This window comes from Typopeltis vanoorti, chromosome 6 (assembly GCF_054136105.1).
Source record: "Typopeltis vanoorti isolate ZY-2024b chromosome 6, IOZ_Tvanoo_1.0, whole genome shotgun sequence".
Lineage (NCBI taxonomy): Eukaryota > Metazoa > Arthropoda > Arachnida > Uropygi > Thelyphonidae > Typopeltis > Typopeltis vanoorti.
The window spans coordinates 105427642-105451780 of record NC_143554.1 but is presented as its reverse complement, the minus strand read 5'-3'; the positions used below and the strand labels follow the sequence as shown (position 1 = coordinate 105451780).

The 24139-nt window shown below is 35.8% G+C and overlaps 1 protein-coding gene across 1 annotated transcript in view; it reads right to left on the bottom strand.

The window, feature by feature from the left end:
- Positions 1-24139, bottom strand: part of LOC150105771 (sister chromatid cohesion protein PDS5 homolog B-like) — a 699562-nt gene that overhangs the window by 170030 nt on the left and 505393 nt on the right. Inside the window, exon 19 of the mRNA XM_090394553.1 lies at positions 20352-20421. Within this exon, the coding sequence (XP_090250679.1) occupies positions 20352-20421 (70 nt within the window). The remainder of the gene's footprint in view (positions 1-20351; positions 20422-24139) is intronic.

The following is a 24139-nucleotide window of genomic DNA, read 5'->3' as shown; positions in this document are numbered from 1 at the left end:
ACTCTTCCTCTTTTGCTCTTTCATGCTCTGTCTTCTCTTGCATCTTGTTTTTTCTTTCTTTTACTTCTATGCTATGCTACTTGTCAGATATTTCTCCAGTTGTCGGTTATTAAAGCCCAAGCTTTGTCCTGAGCCATTGGTATTTCACCACTTCTTTGTTGTCATCATTTATGCATTGCTCACCTCCACTATTAAAGTTTTATCTACAATCTCTCCAACACTTATATTTTTGTGGTTTTGATTCCTATTAACTGCATGGCAAGAATTTCCATTAAAATATCTTTCCATTGATCCCATGTCACTTGCTTTGATCACTTTAAATAGATACAAAATATATTATGAATAAAAAACTAAATACAGTTATTTTTACAACCTTCTGATAAAAAGCAACTGTTCCTTATGTCAAAAGTGTTTCTGAAAAATTTGTTCATGTCCCACAATTCTAGTGCTCCACCTCTTTCTCACCAGTTCAAAAGCCGACTCTTTCTTCTTCTTTTACAAAGGCATTCCAGGTCTCTTCTCATTTTATACCATGTTCATTCCATATATCCCTATGTCCATATACTCCATGTTCATTTGGCCTCAATTACTATGGTCAGGCAGCTTGTTTTTCTGCAGTTGGTCACCATGGCATTAACAAGGATCACTGAATAAAATGATAGAATATGATATTTCTTCATTGCTTTCTTTTAAATCTGTGAGGCCTGCTTGCATTAGTCCTATCTTGGTTGCAGAATTTGTTTTGACATAAGAAATATCCAGACTGCATCATGAAATCAAATAATTTTATAATGTCTTGTGGGAAGATGTCAGCAAGTGATTGTAAAGTCTCTTTGAGAGGTACATTAATATATAGAGATTCTACATCGAAGCTCGCCATAAGATCAGTAAGTCGTAATGAGATATTTTTTAATTTATTTAGGAAATCCAAAGAGTTTTTCAAAAAAGAGAATGATTTGCCTATATGTGATTTTAATAATTTCGCTAAATATTTGGCTATGCGATAAGTAAGTGAATCAATACAGTCCACTATAGGACGAAGAGGAATATCTGTCTTGTGTATTTTAGGTAGACCATAAAATCTAGGAGGTCTTGCGAAATGTGTTTTTAGCCTTTCTATCGTGTAGAAGGGAATTTAATTTCTTCAGTTGCCTGTTGGTGGGATCGTGATTAAGTTCTTGGTATGTTGAGCGATCACAAAGTAACAGAAAAATTTTTCTTCTATAGTTTGAAGAATCCATAATTACTGTCGCTTTTCCTTTGTCTGCTTTAGTGATGACAAGGTGACTGTTGCTTCTTAAGGAATGTAGCGCTTTCTTTTCAGAAACAGATATGTTGGAAGGAGGAAGCTTGGAATTAAGCAGCGTAGAAGCAACTTCTAGGCAGAGAGAGAATTAGCCTTTTCACTGGAGAGATAACTAAGGTTCCGTTCAATGTTAACAAGGAAATCTAGATATGGAATCTTTTTAGGGACAATAGCAAAATCACGTCCTTTTGAGAGGATGAGTGTTTGACTATTCGTTAAAGGGCGATCGGACACGTTGACGACCCAATTATTTGGAACTTGGAAAGACTTGATTTGTCAAGAAACAAAACATCAAATTAGATGTTGATTCTGTTTTTTACAGGAACGTTGTATAGAGCATTTAGCCACATTAAGAACTATGTCAGAAAGATGTGGGTCTAAGTTTGTGGAGATAAAGGTACAGAGATCAGAAATTTGACGAATGTTAATAGCAAGATAATGTTTAGCTGCTCTGAGTTGATTATGGATTAAAGCTAAACTGGTGTCCCTATAGATATTATGAGCTCCAGAAGATTTGATGCTTTCTTTTATCTTAGCGAAATTAGGAATAATCTTATTGTTGCGGAACTGTTTCAGAAAGATGATCCTTGCTCACAACTTACCTTGTATTACTGATAGTTTACCTAATTTACTGTTTTTTTGGTAAAGTTTTCCCCATGCAGGAATAGAATTCTACTCTTTAGAGACACTTGTGACATTATGATTAAGAATTATAGACACGTAAACACAAGATTATTTTAATATTGTTGTATATTATTTTTTTTATTAAGAATAAAAATAATATAAATATTAAAATAATAATATAAAATATAAAATAATTTATTATTATTATTTTATTGTTGTAGATAGTTATTTTAATATCTGTTATTTTCAGACTGAAATATTTGGCAAATATTAAAATAATCTTGTGTTTACGTGTCTATAATTCTTAATCATAATGTCACAAGTGTCTCTAAAGAGTAGGAAAAAATACTGTTATCTCCATATGAGACTAGCTGAATTACCTTCAACTGAAAAGACTGAAAAGGCCCATTTAAAAGGGCATTCCTGTCTTGACATGACAGCAATTCAAGGGTGAATGTTCCATCATTCTTCCAACTATACTATGGGCTGTCTTCTGTGTTTAATGTCACATTTATCATCTCTTTCATTCCTTTTGTGGTACTTAGTCTGTTTCTAAGCTTTTTCAATACCATCTAGATGGTTTTGCCACCTTCATAATACAGGGTATCCACAAATGATTACCCTGATTTCAACTGGCTATAATATTTTAACAATGAAACTAACCGAATAAATTTTGTTGCAGGTAAACTTGGGCACTCATAAAGTTTCCATACTGGTATCTACAGTATACTGTGTTTGCCACCAGGAGTGCTGCTGCTGATTTTCTTTAAAAATGGCTTCAGTACAGGAAAAAGCCCAATGTGTTTTGTGGCTAGCAGAAACAAAATCTCCAGTTACAGTGCAGCGAATGTTTAGGGCACAGTATGGAAAGAACTCACCTGATGATAAGCTCATTACGTCATGGAAGACAAAGTTTTTAGAAACAGGTTCAGTTCATAAGGGTACAAGCAGTGGCAGACCATCAGTTTCCGAGGAGCCAGTTGAGGCAGTTCAAACTGCCTTCACCTGGTCCCTGCAGAAGTCAATCAGAAGAGCTTCACCAGAACTTCAAATGCCAAGGAGCACAGTCCACAAAGTGGTATGTAAACATTTGAAATTGTTTGCATACAAAGTCCAAATTGTCCAGGAGATAAAGCCAGATGATCATCCAAGGTGTGAAGAATTTGCTAACCTCATTTTGAACCGCATTGATGAGGATAATAATTTTTTACAGCATGTTTGTTTCTCTGATGAGGCCACATTTCACCTGAGTGGAGTAGTCAACAGACACAATGTAAGGATCTAGGGATCTGAAAATCCACATGCCATAAGAGAACACATTCGAGCTAGTCCAAAACTCAATGTGTGGTGTGGACTAATGCATGATCTAGTAATTGGCCCTTTCTTCTTTTTTGAAAAAGAAATTAATGGAAATGTGTACTTAGACATGCTCAATAATTATGCCATTCCCCAGCTACAGGAGATGCAACCAAATGTTATCCTTCAACAGGAGAAGCCCCCCCCCCCCCTCCCCAGTGGTCTCGTGATGTTTGCAATCGTCTTAATCGAGAATTCCCATATCGCTTGATTGTCAGAGATGATCCAATCCCATGGATTCTGAGGTCACTGAACATTACACCCCCCCCCTCTCGACTTTTTTCTTTGGGGTATGTTAAGGATCTTGTTTATGCAACACCAGTTCCAGACCTTGTGACAGCACATCAGAAATACAGTCGAAGGAGTCACACAACAAATATTGGAGAATGTGTGACGTGTTATAGATTACTGCTTGGATATTTTGCTTGGATATTTTACATGTTACCGGTGGTGCACATGTTGAAGTTGTTCACCAACTTTTTTTTTTCTATATGTATGCATTGAAGTCTAACTTTGTGTTCCATTTCAAGTATCCACTGAAGAGTTATAATATACAGTGTGTTTCAAAAAGAATGTCCTGATTTGAAAATCTTGTTGAAAAATGGAAAAATCTTGCTGAAAAATGTAATCTTCAGATTACATTTTTCAGCAAGATGGAGCACCGCCACATTGGAACTTCCAAGTTCATTGGTTTCTAAACGAAACATTGCCTCAGCGTTGGATTGGATGCACGGGACCCCACAACTTGGCACTACACTCTTGGCCTCCAAGATCTCCAGACATCACACCCTGTGACTTCTTTTTATGGGGATATGTAAAAGACTGTGTTTATGTTCCTCCATTACCTGCTGACTGGGATGAGCTCAAAACCAGAATCACGGCTGCAGTAAATTCTGTGACAGAAGACACTCTCAGGCGCGTTTGGGATGGATTCAGCTATCGGCTTGATGTTGTCCATGCAGCAGGTGGAGGGCACATTGAGCATTTGTAATTATAGTGGTAATTTATTTTGTAACTGTACCACATTTTCATTATTAAATATAATTATTTGAAATCGGGACATTCTTTTTGAAACACCCTGTATTATAATCAGGATAAACATTTGTGGACACCCATATTTATTTTCTATATTTTCTACTGTCTTACATTTTTCTCCATATTCTCTTAGGGCACATGCTAAATTACTTGCTGACAATTTTAACATGACTTCTAATGGAAATCCAATGATTTCTTCTTCAATTTCTTATTTCACCATAAATTTCATGTTTTTCACAATAGTTATTTTTTCAAACACTTCATCACATTCCTTTCTGACTGAATCAATCAATATTTTCATTAGATTTTGGTTCTGGGTTTCAATTTTTTTCCTTTTTTCTATAATAACATTCACATATTTGATTGCACAGTTTACATCTGGAAGCTGGCTTTGATTATTTTTAAAACTTTTATATATTTTTCTTTCCAGTATGAAGCAAGAAAAGCGAGCGAGTGAGTGAGAGAGAGAGAGAGAATGCTAATCATAACCCTCCTTCTTAACTCAGTACTATGCTGAGTTAAGAAGGAGGGCTACAATAGCAGATAGCAAGCTGTGCAGAAGAAATGGATCTGAGTTTTTGGATGTGTGGAATGAATTTGATGACAGAAGACTTGTATAAGAGGTTTGCATTAGAATGGATCTAGCAACCAAGATCATGGAGAAATTATATATTAAGATGAAATTTAATGCAGAACCAGTGAAACTAGATCATCATCATCATCATCATAAGAGGAATAGTGAGAATATGTGCATTAAGTTCAGTTAAGGTTATATCAATGTGATCATGATGCGAATGTCACTAAGCATGGTTGTGAACCTGCATGCTTTTGGTACAGACTTTTTGAGTGTGAGGTGGTTGGGGTAAAGGTTAAAAAGAAACATTTGCCCAGTTGGGCCAAGAAGACTGCAGATGTAAGTTTATAAAAAAAAGTCAGGAATTTTGAAGCATCAGAAACAAAGAGTTTATTGCCTCGGTAAATATGTTGTGACCTAAGATTGTTCACATTAGTGAAACTTGGCTCTCAGAGTCATATGTAGCACTGGAACTGACTGTAAAGGATACAGTATTTTTTGGGAAATATAAAAGATTGCAAGGAGCGTACTACTAAGAATACAGTAGTACGCTCCTTGTAGTAGAATAATAGAAGTAGTAGTAGAATAATGTGATGAATAAGAATGTAAGACATGATAATTAATAAATAAAATAAAACCAATTTACATTATATACGTATTTTTATTATTATAAAATTTTTAACCAGGTATCAAGGGTATCTTCAGTATGACTTTCAAACAGTGCCGTAACATGGTTAAAGAGGTGCCTGCCACAGGCGCAACTAGGTTTTGGGGGCAAAACGTAAAAAATAAAAATAAATAAATAGATATCAAAGTCTGCTCTTTTATATTGTATTTTAAAATTTCGGCAATAGGCTCCTTTAGACACACAAATTCTGCAACACACTGCCACTCATTTTGATGGGGGTTAATAGTAAGTATTTAACATATTGCATTTAGTAAAATTTAACTTGTTACATTTAAATTTTTGGGTTAGGGCGGGTGCAAGTTAGATACTTGCCACAGGCGCTTCATACCCTCACTACAGTACTGCTTTCAAATTAAATAACAAGAACAAAAACTGGTCTATCTATTCAACAAGGGGCATGCACAAACTGTGCAGACACATATGATGTAGAGCATCATGGTCCAATTATGTTAAGGTTCTAGTAAAATTAACTTTAACAAGATTAAAAATAAACAAATAAATAAAATAATATATTATTATTATTAACATCTGATCTCCATGGAGTCAGAGACTCATCATGGGAGGTACGCACTATTGCACACCATGCTCATCCAACTATGCTTCAAACTGATACAATGTAATCTACATTCATAACACACTCAGGTAATGCCTTCTACTCACTAACCACTCTCTATGCAAAGAACCTTCTACTCACACCCTCCTTAAACAGTTTCCAGCGAGAGCCACTTGTTCTACCCCCCCTCCCATTCTAGTCTCAATCACCCCCCCTTTCCACCTATTCACTAGGCTTTGCAATTTACTTTCTCTCAATCTGTCCTCGTACTCCACATTCCAAAGACTACTGACCACCTTTGTGAATCTTCTTTGGATCCTTTCCGGCATATCCTCATCACCATGAAAACCCAGTGCCAAATCTGTGCACAATAATCCATATGAGGTGTGATCAAGGCCTACTCAAGTCCTTTTGCTCTCCCCAGGTTTGCATGATCTGCAAGCTGCTGCATATCACTAGTTAAACCCATCCCAATATCATTAACATACAAATTGAACAACAATGGCCCCAAAACTGATCTCTGCACACACCGCTAGTGACCTTTCTCTTTCAGGATACCGCATCCCCCATATACAACTTTCTAATACCTATCCGACAGCCAGTCACTGATCCAACTCAGAAGTCTGTCATCCAATCCCATCTGTTTCAATTTATATAAGAGCTTGTCGTGTGACAGTCTATCAAAAGCCTTGGCAAAATCTAAGTACACCACTGTATATGCATCTTTCCTGTCCAAGGTATTTGTCACCTTGTCTCCCCCCTTAACAAACCCATGATGATAACCACAGAGAATACTGCTGTTATCAACCCATTTCTGTATCCCACTTCTCACCAATCTCTCCAGTACCTTCACCACAGCTCCAGATATACAGGTTGGCCTATAATTTGAAGCCACAGCCTCATCACCACCTTTAAAAGTGAAACAATTTTACAAAGCTTCAACTCCTCCCTTGCAGCCTGTACTGTTGCAAGACTCTTATTAAATAGGCATCTCAATGCTACTGCCAATTCCCTGGAACATTCCCTTAAGATGCATGGTGATATGTCATCAAGTCCTATCACCTTACTGATATCAAGGTTATTCATTTCCTCAAATACCTCTTGCTCACTCACAATTAAGCCATCCTCTCCAGTACCTTCACCACAGCTCCAGATATACAGGTTGGCCTATAATTTGAAGCCACAGCCTCATCACCACCTTTAAAAGTGAAACAATTTTACAAAGCTTCAACTCCTCCCTTGAAGCCTGTACTGTTGCAAGACTCTTATTAAATAGGCATCTCAATGCTACTGCCAATTCCCTGGAACATTCCCTTAAGATGCATGGTGATATGTCATCAATTCCTATCACCTTACTGATATCAAGGTTATTCATTTCCTCAAATACCTCTTGCTCACTCACAATTAAGCCATCCTCTCCCATGTCCTCTACACTTAAGTTCCAAATGATTCCACCCTGATCAGGATGAAACACCCTTAAAAACTGATCACTGAATACCTCAAAAATGTCTTGTTGATCAACCACATTGACTAACAAGTCAAAACACAGTTGTCATAACAACATCTTGTAGTTATATAAATATAAATAAATAAATAAATATACATATTATTTTTATTAGTTTATTTATTAGTTTTTGAATCTTTTTAAAGCTAATTTTATTTTATTTTATTAAAAAAATTTTTTTTTAAAATATACAGGTAACCGTTGTATAACGCGGTACTTATACAATGCAGTTTCGATATAACGCAGTCTACAAATTGTAGTATCCCATGTTCAATGCAGTTTCGATATAACGTGGTCTACAATTTCTAGTAACCCTTTATTTATTAATTTCTTCATATTTTTCACCGCGAGACTTAAAAATCAAATTTTATCTTCATTAAATTTGTATCTGCCCGTATAACGCAAGTCATCATCATCATCATCAAATTCCTGCCATGTACCCTCAAGGGGTGTACAGGATATGATAGTACTACATGTAAAAAATTACATCATTACTAACTTCCTATCTACAATTTTCCTCCAAATCAGTCTGTTACTTGTCAAGACTCCAACATTATCAGATCTTATATTTCTATCGTCTAAGGCACTTTGTACCATATCAATCCACCTATATCTTGGCCTTAATCTGGGTCGTTTTGCAGCCAACCTGGCAGAGAACACTTGTTTCGCTAATCTTTCTTCACCCATTCTGTTTAAGTGACCATACCACCTTAGATTAGCTCTACTAACGCATTCCTGGATGGTGACAATGTCAAGTTCTTTCCTAATATCCTCGTTTTTAACATGATATTGCCATTTATGACATCTGTTCACGCCTATAATCTTTCTCAGGACTCTCATATCTGCGGTCTCTAGTTTTTGGTCAGGTGTTTTACTTCTGACCCAGCTCTCAGATCCATAAGTTAAAACTGGTTTGAACACTGTCTTGTATACAGCTAATGTAGTGTTCCGACTAATTTCTCTCTTATTCCATATGAATTTATTCAACTGACTTCCCACCATACCAGCTTTGCTGATTCTGTTGTCTATTTCTATATTTAATTTACCATCTTCAGTAAAAATCGTGCCTAAGTAGCTGAAATGTTTCACTTGTTAAACCTATCAATGATTCTGCCTATTTTCATTGTCTTTGTTTTTTTATTGCTGACCTTCATACCATATCTATTACAACTGATATTCAATTTAGTCAGAGAATCTTGCAGACATGTAGCAGATTTATTTAGAAGTATAACATCATCCACATAAAGCAAAGAGCTGACATTAACATCTCCAATTTTGATATCATGTTTAATATCACTTTCCTTCATAATGTGATCCATATAGATAATGAATAACAGAGGGGATAATGTACATCCTTGTCTCACACCAGATTTAACATTAAACCATCTTCCTGTACTTCCTTCAATTCTAACTGCTGACTTACAACTCAAATAAAGACTAAGTATTGCTTGATATAATGCCCCATTGACACCATATAACTGTAGCATACTGAATAGCTTCTCTCTTGGCACCTTGTCATATGACTTTTCCAGATCGATAAAACTTAAATATAGATCTCTGTTATATTCCCATGCTTTCTCGACTATTTGTCGTAAAGTGAAGGTCTGATCCTGACAGCCTCTATTTGGCCTGAATCCGGCTTGTTCTTCACCAAGCGTCTCTTCCACAATTCTTCTCAACCATTTCTCAAGTATACGTGCATAGATCTTGCCAGGAACACTCAGTAGGGAAATACCTCAGTAATTCTCACATTCAGTTTTATTTCCCTTTTTATACATGGATACTATGAGAGCTCTACTCCAATCATCGGGAATTCGTCCCTCTGTCCAGGCTTTCTGAACCTATGCAGTGCAGCCACTGTAAGACTTTTATACCACCATACTTCAGCATTTCTGGTTGAATATCATGGTTTGAACCCCTGCTGCCTTTCCACATTTCAAGCCTTTGATGGCTTTTTCTACTTCAAATATGGATATGTATTCCTGACTGCATGCCTGGTCAGTGTTTTTTACCACTGTGCTCTCATCACTGCTTGTTTCATTTAGCAGTTTTTCTAAGTAATTACTCCATACTTCAAGGATATCTTTTTCTCCCATTTTCATGTCACCTTTATCATCTCTAATTTCTTTTACAGCCCTCTTTCCTCCAATTCTGAGCTTCTTCAACAACTTCCAGAATATATTGCCATCTTCTAAATATTTATTTTCTATGTTCTTACCAAAGTCCTCCCATGACTTTTGTTTAGCTAGTTTTATGCAGTGTTTAGCTTTCTTCCATTTGTCTCTGTATTCTTTAAGAGCATAAGCTGACTTATTTGACAGGAACTTTTGATATGCTTTCTTCTTTTCTTTCACTGCCTCTTGAACTTCCTGCGTTCACCATGGACTTCTGATTTTTCTATCCTTACAGACAACCTGATCACATGCCTCTCTGGCAGAATCAATCAATGTTTTCTTCAAAGTTTGCCACTGAATCTCCAAGGTTTGATTCCTTTTCTCAAACTCTTTCATTTTTTCTTCAATAATCTTTGTGTATATTAGTCTACAGTTCACATCTGAGAGAGCTGCTCAACTTTTATTCGCTTTAAAACTTTCTTACATGTTATTCTTTTCAATATGAAATTCAATTTTATCTTGCTCAAGACTAAATAGTGATCACTTCCAATTTCAAATCCTCTGTACACTCTGGTGTCCTGCACCAGGGAGAAAACATCACTATCAACAATAACATAGTCAATGAGACTTTTCTTATTCCTTGCCTCTTCTCTCTATGTGAATTTGTGCACATTTTTATGCTGGAACATGGTGTTAGTAATAACCAGTCCATGTCCTGAGCAGAAATCCAACAGATATTTGCCATTATTATTAGCTTTGCTCTTTTCTCCAAATTTTCCCAAAATATTTTTGTATGTCTCACAATCATTTCCTACTCTGCTATTTAGATCCCAAACAAGGACCAAATTTTCCTTTTTCATTGTGTCAGTTGCTGTTTCTAAAGCCTCAAAAAATTCCTCCACTTCTACCTTAGTAGAACCTTCTGTGGGACCATAGGCACAAATAAGTCTCATTGTCCAGTTCCCCATTCTCATATTTGCCCACATTACTCTACTTGAGACTGCCTGCCATTCAAGAAGATTAGCCTCGTATTTTGTATTGAATACTATGGCTACTCATTCTTTTCCTTGATTGTCATTGCCTGAATATAACATTTTGTATTTATTGCTCAGAAAGATCTCACCAGTTTTTGTCTTTATTGTTTCAGTCACCCCTATTATGTCGATCTGGTACTTATCTAATTCCTCAGCTAGCTCCATTTCTTTGCCATTCAGGCTTCTCATGTTGATAGTACCGATCTTTAACTCTGGTGATGTTGAGTTGGGGTTTGTTTTCAGATTTGTTCCAGTAGCTGACTTTTTCGCTGTTTGCCCTGGTTCCCTGGCGAAAACAATGGGGGCCTTGTTTAACCTGGCAACGCCCCAGCCAGCATGAAATTTTGTCATGCCATACCATCATTAATTATTATTTTGGTTTAACCAATAAGAATACAATTTGGTCGGCTAAATCCCAAATTGCCAGCCCATCCTAGTTTGTTCAGTATCCAAGTAGATACCCAACAGGGTGCACCACGAGAAGGTGAGGATTGGACATTAGGTCAGAAGCCCTGCTGAGTTCTCCACATTCCTTTAAAGGCTATGCGGAGGTCTCCTCTCAGTTATACAGCTTTGACCCTTAAGCCATAAATATCGAATTTAGTTTTATTGTATCACTGAATAAGTTACTGTACAGAGGCTTTTGCAGTCTGTGTCAACAAATAGTGCAATTAGAGAAAGATGGAATAAAAACAGCACACTAATAAATCACATGTCCCCCTCTCATAAAAACTATGCTGTACAGACTTAAGCAAAACCATATGTTGCACTGAGACACAGTATCTAACTAAAAAAGTATTATCCAAGTTTTCAATTATGAAATAAGTGTTTGTTTTATTGCATTTGAAATTCTCGATGTCATTATTAACAGATTACAAAGGCTAACCAAGAATTGAAACATGCCATATAATGAATGTGCGAGTTCGCCTGCCAAGAAGCCATAAAATTCAACCAAGGGTTGAAACGTTGGTGTGAGTTGAGCCAGTCAGTAATGAGAAACTCCATCGAAACAATAAATGACACCCTGTTGTGAATGTGTTAAAACTAATAGTGAATGTTGTTATGACAGTTTCAGATGTTATGGAATTCGATTGAAGAGAATTAGCATTTCAACTCAACACTTGTCTGTTGCTTTTGTCTTTGGATCATGCCATCTTTTGTTAATACTGCACCAATCATATGCACGTCTTTATAGCTGCTGTCTTGTGTAAAACAAATTCAGCTTGTACGTATTGAAACAATTATAAAAGAAAATTGAATAATTTATAAGCGTATAAAAGGAAATCAAATGTAAATTGTTGACATGCCTACAAAATTCTCAGACGTGCCATAGATTTACCATCGTTTACTGTATAAAGTGTTTATTGTTGAAAATTGGCTTCGTTTTCTGCCAGGAAAGCGCATTTTAATTCTCAAACTGAACAGTTTATTTTCTCGTGAGTTACATACATATGTAATGCTTTTTTTTTATGTAAAAGTTTATTTTTATTGTAATGGCCACTAAAACTGCAACAAAAGGAAAAAACCAACATTGAAGAGAAAATTCATTTCTCTCGAAGAAAAAATTAAAATCTTGGATTGGTTGAAAATCGGAGAAAAACTAGGAGTTGTTGCAACAACTCCTGCAAGGAGCTCTGAATTTAAATGAATCAACAATTCTAACAATCAAACAAAATGAACATAAAATCCAAGAAAGTGTTATTGCTGAGTTCAATGATAAGTGCAGAGCGCATCGCTCGTGTTCGCGATATTCTAATAGAAAAACTGGAGAAATCTCCAATGATTTGGATAGAAGATTGCACTCAAAAGAAAATTCCTTTGGATGGACACCTTATTAAGCAAAAAGCTCCCAAAGTTTATAAACATTTAAAAGAACTTGATCAAGATTCTTCAGAAGAAATCTCTCAGCATGGATTTTGTGCCAGTAAGGATTGATTGAAAAACTTTAAAAAGCGGTTTTCTTTGTATAATCTTAAAATCCAGGGAGAATCAGCATCAGCAGATGTTGAAGCTGCCCTGAAATACCCAGCAGAACTTTTAAAAATCATTAAAGAAGGTGGTTACAGTGCAGATCAGGTGTTCAATGTGGATGAATCTGGGTTATATTGGAAAAAACATGCCAAAACACACCTATATTTTGAAAAAATGAAAGGTCAGCTCCTGGATTCAAAGTTTCCAAAGATAGAATTACTCTACTATTTTGTAGTAATGCATCAGGTGCTTACATGACAAAACCAATGTTTATTAACCGATCCGCAAATCCTCATGCGATGAAAGGGCTCGACAAGCTCACCCCTACCTGTTTATTGGTGGGCCAACAAAAAGGCATGGGTTACATCTAGCATGTTTGAAAATTGGTTTTTCAAGTGTTTTGTACCCTATGTAGAAAGTTACACAAAGAAAAAGAATATGGACTTCAAAATTCTATTAATTTTAGATAATGCACCAGGCTGCCCAACAAATTTAAGCCATCCGAATATTAAAATAACTTTTTTGCCGCCTAATACTACTTCACTTATTCAGCTACTCAACCAAGGAATAATATCAACATTTAAACGATATTATGTTTGGTGAACATTTCAATTAATTTTGGAAAAAATAGAATCAAATCCAAACATGACATTGCCTCAAGCGTGGAAAGAGTTTTCAATACTGAATTGTGTAAAAATTATTTCTCTGTCCATTAAGGAATTACAACCCTCTATGTTGAATGCTTGCTGGAAAAAAATATGGCCTGAAGCCATTCTGGAACAAAATTTCATACCTCCAGTGGGTGCCGAGCTACGTCGTATAATAAACATCGCACACATTTTTGGTGGAAAGGGCTTTTGCGATATCGTTGAAAACGAAATTAGTGAATTAATTGATTGAGAAACAGATTTAAATGAGGAAGAACTAGTACAATTAATAGAGTGTATCAAATCTAATTGAATCAAATGGCAGGAAAAGTTCTGATGAAGATTTTGATTGTGATGAATCCGATAAAGAATTCAGTTTAAAGAAATTAGCAGAAGGATTGAACTTGGCAAGAAAGTTAACAAGTTATTTTATGGACAACGATCCTTCAATGGAGCGCTCAGGAAAATTCACGAGACAATTGGATATTTGTTTAGGGCCATATTATGAACTTAAAAAATTGCAGCATATTGGAAAGCAAAGTCTTATTACTGACTTCTTGATGACTAAACCAGCCGAAGTATGCAATGAGAATTATACAAATGATGTCCAAGAGATTTCAAGTGGTGACGATCTCTGGTCACTTAAAGAACATCTACAAAATCGAAATGTTATTTCTGAAGACAGTGATGAGGATTAAAATATGTGCTTTATTTTATTGTGTCTAAAACATTTATGCATTATGTGCAATGAAATTTATGTACAATTTGTAATTTTAAAAATTTTATACTACATATTTGTCTCATAGTTTATGTTTTCTTAACTTATATGAATTACCTGAATTAAATAAAAATATTGTTTTTGTTGGATATGTCATTGTTGTTTATATAATTAAAAAAAAAAAACGATTTCGGAACATAGCCCTACTTTTTCTATGTGATCTAAGTCTTGTATAATGCGATTTATATAACACAGCATTTCTATGGAACCTAACATCAGCATTATACAAGGGTTACCTGTATATATATATATATTTATTTTTATTAATTTATTTATTAGTTTTTTTTAATCTTGTGAAAGCTAATTTTATTACAGCCATAATATAATTAGATCCTGATGCTCTACATCATGCATATGCAATTTATGAGTGTCATTGTTGAATATGCCAGTTTCTATTCTTATTGTTCAATTTAAAAATCATACTGAAGATGCCCTTAATACTAGGGCAAACATTTTATAAAAATAAAAATATATACATAAGGTAAATCTGATTTATGTTATTTATCAAATGAACCCAGTTAAGACAGATATTCCTGAAAGCAATAGTAGTAATAATGTCCCATATAGCAGTGATTTGAGGGTATCTGGTGTCAAGTGGAGGCTAACCAGCAGAGGCTACAAAATGAAATATATTATTATTACTGTTATTACCTGAGACCTCCGGAGAGTCGAGGACTCATTGAGGGAGGCCATACATAAGGTAATCAAACTATCATACCTTCCCTTAAATTCATTCATACTTACTACCCCTAAAGGCAAATTATTCCACTCACTCACTGCTCTGGGAGAAAAAACCTAGTGCTTTTTTCTTTCATGGATGCCCCCACCTTCCATATAACGAAAAATTTCATCAGATGATAACCTATAACACCCATTCAGAAGTTTATGGACCTCTATCATATCATCCCTCTTTCTCCTGTCAACCAGAGTCTGTAATTCACATACTCGCAATCTGATCTCATAATTTAAATCCCATAATCTGGATATAATCTTTGTAACTCTTCTTTGCACCCTTTTCACAACTTCCTTATCCCCTTGGAACCTGGGAGACCAAATCTGCACAGAATAATTCAGGTGTGATTCTCTCAAGGGCTTATAAAGAGGCAAAATGACTTCCTTATCTTTATATGTCAAAAAATTATCCAAACACTCACTGGGTAGCAGGGGGAAAAAAACTCTTGGTAAGAATGTAGATCAGATGGTTCTTGAAAAAGTTGTCTCATAGCAGTTTAATGAATTCTCCTTCATTGTTACCATGAGTTTTTTTACCCTGCTACCCAGTCAGTGTTTGGATAATTTAAGTCATCATAATGATTATCCATTTATTACCTCTCAGTGTAATTTGGTGATTGATGCTTTTCACTGTTCCTCTTAAGCAACTGAACCATCATGTCTGTAGCAGTACAAGATGAAATATATGGTATTCCCCACCATACAGCATAAGAAGGAATTTTAGTTAAGGATATCTGATTTGCCACTAACTGGCGAGTGCCCATGCCATACTGACCCGAGAAGTAGCTAAGCATATATTACAATTAGGACAAGTTACATGCTGAACTATGAAGCTGGAAATGATGAAAAACTCAAGAGAATATTATGTTTGGCCTCATAACATTGGTTACACATGGAAAGGGGTGCAGGGGAAGGTTTAAAAAAAGACGTTTAAATGGTGTAGCGTAAGATAATGTCTGATATGTCCCTAGAGTTTGAGGAACAAATAGGGTGAGAGTAAAATGGATGTGAAATCTTATTAAGTAAGAGAGATCCATAAGAAGATGATGTGGAGGGGGATTAACATGAGAATAAGAGGAGTTATGACATTTATAAAGTGAAAGCCAAAAAAAGTTATGAGTATTGTATGCAAGAAAAAGAGTATGAAAACAAATTGGAAGTGCAGGCTAAAGGCAACCCAGAAAAATTTAATTTTTATGCTGCAAGTAAAAGAATGTGGAAGAACAGCTTTATTAAATGCAGATGGCACCTCTATTAACTGGTGTGGTTAACATGGTGCAGTGCTACCACTACACTGGATAAAGAGAACAGAGATGGGCCACATGGGCATATAGGATATCAGCAAGTAGAACCAAAGGAATGATTAGCCAAACTGGCTATGCCTTTGATATGTTTGTATAATTCTCATTTATATAATGTTTGTATAAGTCTCAGCTCAAGAAAGATCCCCAAAAATGGAAAGAATGTGTGATAGTCCAATTGTAGGGTAGTGCAAAAACTGATATGTCTAACTCTAGCAATATCTGTGGAGTAGCTGTGAAGATTTAAGAAAAGTTAGTAAGAATCTACATACAGGAAAGAATTGACAGAAAAGCTATACTTTCAACAGGTTTACTAAAGGGAGGTCATGTTTGAGCAAATTTATATTAATGTTACCATTGAGTTGGATAACAGGAATAGATATACTATGATAATGTTGGATTTCGTTAAGGCATATGATATAATCTCTTCATGAAAGGCTGATATATAAACTGAAGGATACTCAATTGGAATATCAACTACTAATATCAGAAAGGTGGTGTGTGTGTGGGGGGGGGGGGCAAGGAATCTGCCAGATTTAAAGTAAATGGTGGTGTACACTGGAGGTTAGTTTGTTATATGAGGGATGTCCAGAAAGTAAGTTCCATTTTTAAATATTTTCACTGCAGCGCTGCGATCGCAATGGTGCACATACGTGCTGAGTTTGTTGATTCCTTAGCAAAGGGTTGGTGCCATTTTCAGACATTCTCACAGTGCATAGGCTTCTTCGTGTGTGTTTATAATGTCTACAAAAATCGAATCGCCTGCCACATGTGAAATTAGGTCAGTTATCCATTTCTTGAATGCGAGAATGTTAAAGCAGCTGAAATTCATCAGCAAATTATTGAGGTTTATGGAGAACATGCAATGAGTGATTTAATGGTACAAAGATGGGTAAGACTTTTTAATGAAGGAAGGACAGGTCGGCACGATGACGAATGGAGCGGGTGACCATCTTTAGTGACTGACGATTTGGTGCGTTCAGTTGAAGATAAGATTCCACAGAATAGGGGATTCACTATGATGTCACTCTCGCTGCAATTTCCAGAAGTTTCACGTTCATGTCTTCATGAAATTGTGTCAGAGAAACTGATTGTGTGCACACTGGGTGCCAAAGTTGCTTACAGAACAACACAAAGTGAATCGGCTGGGGGGGGGGGGGGGGGTAGGGTTGGAATTCTTGACACGCTACCATGAAGATGGCGATGCTTTCCTGAGCAGATTTGTCACCGGGGACAAGACTTGGGTGCTGCACGCAGCCCCTGAATCCAAACAACAGTCCATGCAGTGGAAGCACACCTCATCACCATTCAAAATGAAATTGAAGACAATGGCTTCCACTCGGAAAATCACGTGCACTGTGTTTTGGGACAGACAAGGAATTTTGTTGGTAGACCTCTTGGGTCAAGATCCCACAATCAATGCGAGTATGTGCTGCCAAACCCTTAAGAAACTGCATTGTGCAATCCAGAATAAACGACGTGGAATGCATTGTTTTGATTCATGATAATGCCTGCCCACACACGGCCAGCGTAACACAACAACTTCTCGCCACCTTCGGCTGGGAACAATTCCATCATCCACCATATAGTCCTGACATCGCACAAAGCGACTTTCACCTGTTCAAACATCTGAAATCTTTCCTTGGTGGCCAGCGGTTTCAAGATGACGATGTCAAAGAAGCAGTCAATACGTGGTTTGTGTCACAGGCGGCAGCCTTCTATGACCAAGGTATACAACTCTTGGTGCCCTGTTATGATATGCCTGAATAATCACGGAAATTATGTAGAAAAGTAGTGAAATATGTCTACTTTAATTTTCAATAAAGTTTTTTTTGTAAGTATATTTGTGTTTCTCTGACAGCTCATCAGAACTTACTTTCTGGATGTCCCTTGTACTACTGATATACTGCAGTGTGGAGTACGATTTGAATCAGCCAGAACTGTGAGCAAACGATAATGGATGTTAATTGTGTTAGTAAGTGTAAAGTTATGCATTTTGGCATGATGTAATTTCCAGCAGCATATTATATTGGTGGGATTATGCTCGGAGAAACTGATGAGGCTAGTGATCATGAATATCCCTTTGAAATTCCAAATAAAACTCAGAGGATAATTGTAATGCTGAAATGAACATTGCCATGTAAGGATATGGAAGTCTACTGAGCAGATTTGGTCTCTTGGTTTCCAAGGGACTAAAGTAACTGTGGAATGGTTGCAAAGAAGAGTTACAAAGATGATATTAGGATTATGGAATATAGCAGAATACAGATTATGAAGACAGACCGAGAGTATGTGGACAACAGGCATATAAACAGAAGATGGGTGATATGATAGAGGTCTCTAAATGATGAATATGTAGACTTTTGATCAGTAAAATCAACTATAAGAAGAAGCAACTGAAAATAACAGAAATGACACATATTGATCATAACTGTTATATAATAAAATTTAAAGAAGCCTCAGAAAATATAAACCAGTGCATTTATGCTTATAAGAAGTCTCCAAACTTTGTAAAGGATGTCATAGGATATTGACTGATGAAATTTTTTTTTTGTTATATGGAAAGTAGGGAAGAGGAACAAGGGAGTATCCATGAAATTTAAGTTTGTGTGCTGTTAAGAAAGGGATGAGAGCTAGATTTTTCTTACACAGAGCAATGAGTGAATGGAAGAGTTTGCCTATTGAAGTAGTCAGTGCATCTGGTGTGAATGATTTTAAAAGAAGGGATCCCGTTCTATTTCATATCCTTTGTATTCTCTTATTATTCTGAACTAGTGCAAAGATATGACTATCAATAACATATTCAATAAGACTTTTTCTTATTTTTTGCATGTTCTTTCCATGTGAATTGCTGGAACATAGTAATGATAGTTTAAAAAGAATCCTGAAGATACTGACCATTATTATTATTAACTTTGCTCTTTTTTTCCAAATTTACCTAAAATGGTATATCTTGTATGTAGATCAAGAATTTCCCTATTAACTATCATGCTGAAGAGAAGCCAAAAAAAGAGAACTATCTGAAAATAATTTTTTAAAATATTTAGGTTTTTGAAAAACTGTATAATCAGTTTTGAAAACTGGTTATACAGTTTTCAAAACTGATTACCGTATTTTTTATAACTACTTGAAAATTTAGGAGACTTTTAACTGAATAAATAAAAATACAGCTGTCAATTTATGTACACATGTTGATTGCCATTCTGTGTGATATTCCTAGTGAATGAAGATGTAACAACTAATAGAGGATAATGAGCAAAAGTTGTTGTGAAGGTTGATGTGACAATACAATACAGGTAGGTAGTGCAGAGAATATTCCAGTTTCAGATACCTAAGGTCGCTCCTTGACATAAGTCATTGTTGAAAGCAGCAGCATTCTGGATGGACAAAAGAGGAGTTGAAGAAAATGTTCTGTCATACCACAGGGATGGACAATTACATTTTTTTTTTAACAACAAGCAAATGGGCCTTTTATGCATTATTTCCACTTTCTAGACCAGCAGAAATGATATCATGGTATAGTATTTTTCTTTCTGCAATTATGAATCTATCCTGAGACAACCCCAAAAAATACTCTGATACCATCAGTTGGAGGATATAAAAGTCAGGGATGACCAAAGAAAAGAATGAGACTGGAACAGGCTAATGAGCCTAAATCCCTTGATGATACAATTATGAATCATGGTACTTACTGCTCAACACAAGTGATTATGGCCTAAGAGCAACTTCTAGATCATTCTTTCATGTTGCACCTGTTCCCAGATGAATATGGATTTTTCCAGAGCAATAATGTGCCATGTCACTGGGCCAATACTAACATACAGATTCAAGGAAGACATCACTCTTCATGAATGGCCAGTGAATGCTATGAGACATAATGGCACTCTTTCATTCAAGAACTATGGGATGTCAAGACGAGAATGTATCGACTATGTGAAAAGCAACTCAACATGATATTAGGAAAGTGGTCATAACTGAATGTATATATTTTATTATAAATATTGATATATTTGGAAAGTGTAGGTATTAGAAACATCATGAATTACAAACCTCTATTCATCTAACACTATTTAGTACACATCAAAAATCTGCTGAAAAGAAAAGAAAGCACATAATACTTTAAAATACCTTTACCTTAACTTTAGTTTCTTCTGGAAGAGAATCAACTTTGGCCCCAAACATCATTTCCACCTCTTGGAATGTCCTTCAAATAATAAACAAGTTAAAATTATCTACACTATTATGCTCAACATTAACAGAATATAATATCTTTAATATACAGATAATATATTTAATGTAAAACATAATAAAGCATATTTATAAAGCAATATTGCATTTTTCCCCCTTTTTCTTTCTTTTTGATTAATCATCAATATAGTCAAGATTATTTTGGAATGTACACCTCAAGATAGACACAGGAAGCTATAATAACTCAATATAATTAAGATTTCTTTAAACTAATAACTGGCCAATTAGTGCATGGAGAAAGGTTGGCATATCATGAATCTGCAGAAGGATGTTATAAAATTTATAAAGTAATAAATTCATTCTGAATTAGTGATATAATTTTTTAAAGTTTATTATAAAGTATTCAATTAAGTCACTGTGCATTGTCTGATGAGTGTATATATATTATATATATATATATCATCATGGTATATATATGAATGCTCCAAAATGAACCAGGTCAAAGGTAAGTAAGACATAACTTTCTTCCACAAATTTAATGAGAGGAACTTTGTCATCATCATCATCATCATCATCAAATTCCTGCCATGTACCCTCAAGGGGTGTACAGGATATGACAGTACTACATGAAAAAATTACATCATTACTAACTTCCTATCTACAATTTTCCTCCAAATCAGTCTGTTACTTGTCAAGACTCCAACATTATCAGATCTTATATTTCTATCGTCTAAGGCACTTTGTACCGTATCAATCCACCTATATCTTGGTCTTCCTCTGGGTCGTTTTCCTGCCAACCTGGCAGAGAACACTTGTTTTGCTAATCTTTCCTCTCCCATTCTATTTAAGTGACCATACCATCTGAGATTAGCTCTGCTAACGCATTCCTGGATGCTGACAATGTCAAGTTCTTTAATAATATCCTCATTTTTAATATGATATTGCCATTGATGCCATCTGTTCACGCCTCTAATCTTTCTCAGGACTCTCATATCTGCGGTCTCTAGTCTTTGGTCAAGTGTTTTACTTCTGACCCAGCTCTCAGATCCATAAGTTAAAATTGGTTTGAACACAGTCTTGTATAAAGCTAATTTAGTGTTCCGACTAATTTCTTTCTTATTCCATATGAATTTATTCAATTGACTTCCCACGATACCAGCTTTGCTGATTCTGTTGTCTATTTCTATATTTAGTTTACCATCTTCAGTAAAAATTGTGCCTAAGTAGCTGAAATGTTTTACTTGTTCTACAGGTTCTCCATTCACAACACAGTTGACATTTTCAATGATTCTGCCTATTTTCATTGTCTTTGTCTTTTTATTGCTGACCTTCATACCATATCTATTACAACAGCTATTCAATTTAGTCAGAGAATCTTGCAGACTTGTAGCAGATTTATTTAGAAGTATAACATCATCCGCATAAAGCAAAGAGCTGACATTAACATCTCCAATTTTGATATCAGGTTTAATACCACATTCCTTCATAATGTGATCCATATAGATAATGAATAACAGAGGGGATAATGTACATCCTTGTCTCACACCAGATTTAACATTAAACCATCTTCCTGTACTTCCTTCAATTCTAACTGCTGACTCACAACTCAAATAAAGACTAAGTATTGCTTGATATAATGCCCCATTGACACCATATGACTGCAGCGTATTGAATAGCTTCTCTCTTGGCACCTTGTCATATGCCTTTTCCAAATCGACAAAACTTAAATACAGATCTTTGTTATATTCCCATGCTTTCTCGACTATTTGTCGTAAAGTGAAGATCTGATCCTGACAGCCTCTATTTGGCCTGAATCCAGCTTGTTCTTCACCAAGCTTTTCTTCCACAATTCTTCTCAACCGTTTCTCAAGTATACTTGCATAGATCTTGCCAGGAACACTCAGTAGGGAAATACCTCTGTAATTCTCACATTCAGTTTTATTTCCCTTTTTATATATGGGTACTATGAGAGCTCTACTCCAATCATCGGGAATTCGTCCCTCTATCCAGGCTTTCTGAACTATGCAGTGCAGCCACTGTAAGACTCTTATACCACCATACTTCAGCATTTCTGGTCGAATATCATCTACTCCTGCTGCCTTTCCACATTTCAAGCCTTTGATGGCTTTTTCTACTTCAAGTATGGATATGTATTCCTGACTGCATGCCTGGTCAGTGTTTTTTATCACTGTGCTGTCATCACTGCTTGTTTCATTTAGCAGTTTTTCAAAGTAATTACTCCATACTTCAAGGATATCTTTTTCTCCTGTTTTCATTTCACCTTTATCATCTCTAATTCCTTTTACAGCACTCTTTCCTCCATTCCTAAGCTTCTTCAACAACCTCCAGAATATTTTGCCACCTTCTTGATATTTATTTTCTATATTCTTGCCAAAGTCCTCCCATGACTTTTGTTTAGCTAGTTTTATGCAGTGTTTAGCTTTCTTCCATTTGTCTCTGTATTCTTTAAGAGCATAAGCTGACTTATTTGACAGGAACTTTTGATATGCTTTCTTCTTTTCCTTCACTGCCTCTTTAACTTCCTGTGTCCACCAGGGAATTCTGATTTTTTTATCTTTGCACACAACCTCACCACATGCCTCTCTGGCAGAATCGATCAATGTTTCCTTCAGAGTTTGCCACTGAATCTCCAAGGTTTGATTCCTGTTCTCAAACTCTTTCATTTTCTTTTCAATAATATTTCTGTATTTTAGTCTACAGTTTACATCTGAGAGCTGCTCAACTTTTATTCGCTTTAAAACTTTCTTACATGTTATTCTTTTCAATATGAAATTCAATTTTATCCTGCTCAAGACTAAATAGTGATCACTTCCAATTTCAAATCCTCTGTACACTCTGGTGTCCTGCACCAGGGAGAAAACATCACTATCAACAATAACATAGTCAATGAGACTTTTCTTATTCCTAGCCTCTTCTCTCCATGTGAATTTGTGCACATTTTTATGTTGGAACATGGTGTTAGTAATAACCAGTCCATGTCCTGAGCAGAAATCCAACAGATATTTGCCATTATTATTAGCTTTGCTCTTTTCTCCAAATTTTCCCAAAATATTTTTGTATGTCTCACAATCATTTCCTACTCTACTATTTAGATCCCCAACAAGGACCAACTTTTCCTTTTTCATTGTGTCAGTTGCTTTTTCTAAAGCCTCAAAAAATTCCTCCACTTCTACCTTAGTAGAACCTTCTGTGGGACCATAGGCACAAATAAGTCTCATTGTCCAGTTCCCCATTCTCATATTTGCCCACATTACTCTACTTGAGACTGACTGCCATTCAAGAAGATTAGCCTCGTATTTTGTGTTGAATACTATGGCTACTCCTTCTTTTCCTTGATTGCTATTGCCTGAATATAACATTTTGTATTTATTGCTCAGAAAGATCTCACCAGTTTTGGTCTTTTTTGTTTCAGTCACCCCTATTATGTCGATCTGGTACTTATCTAATTCCTCAGCTAGCTCCATTTCTTTGCCATTCAGGCTTCTTACGTTGATAGTACTGATCTTTAACTCTGGTGATGTTGAGTTGGGGTTTGTTTTCAGATTTGTTCCAGTAGCTGACTTTTCGCTGTTCGCCCTGGTTCCCTGGCGAAAACAATGGTGGCCTTGTTTAACCGGGCGACGCCCCAGCCGGCATGAAATTTTGTCATGTTGTACCATCATTTTTTATTTTGGTTTAACCAATAAGAATACAATTTGGTCGGCTAAATCCCA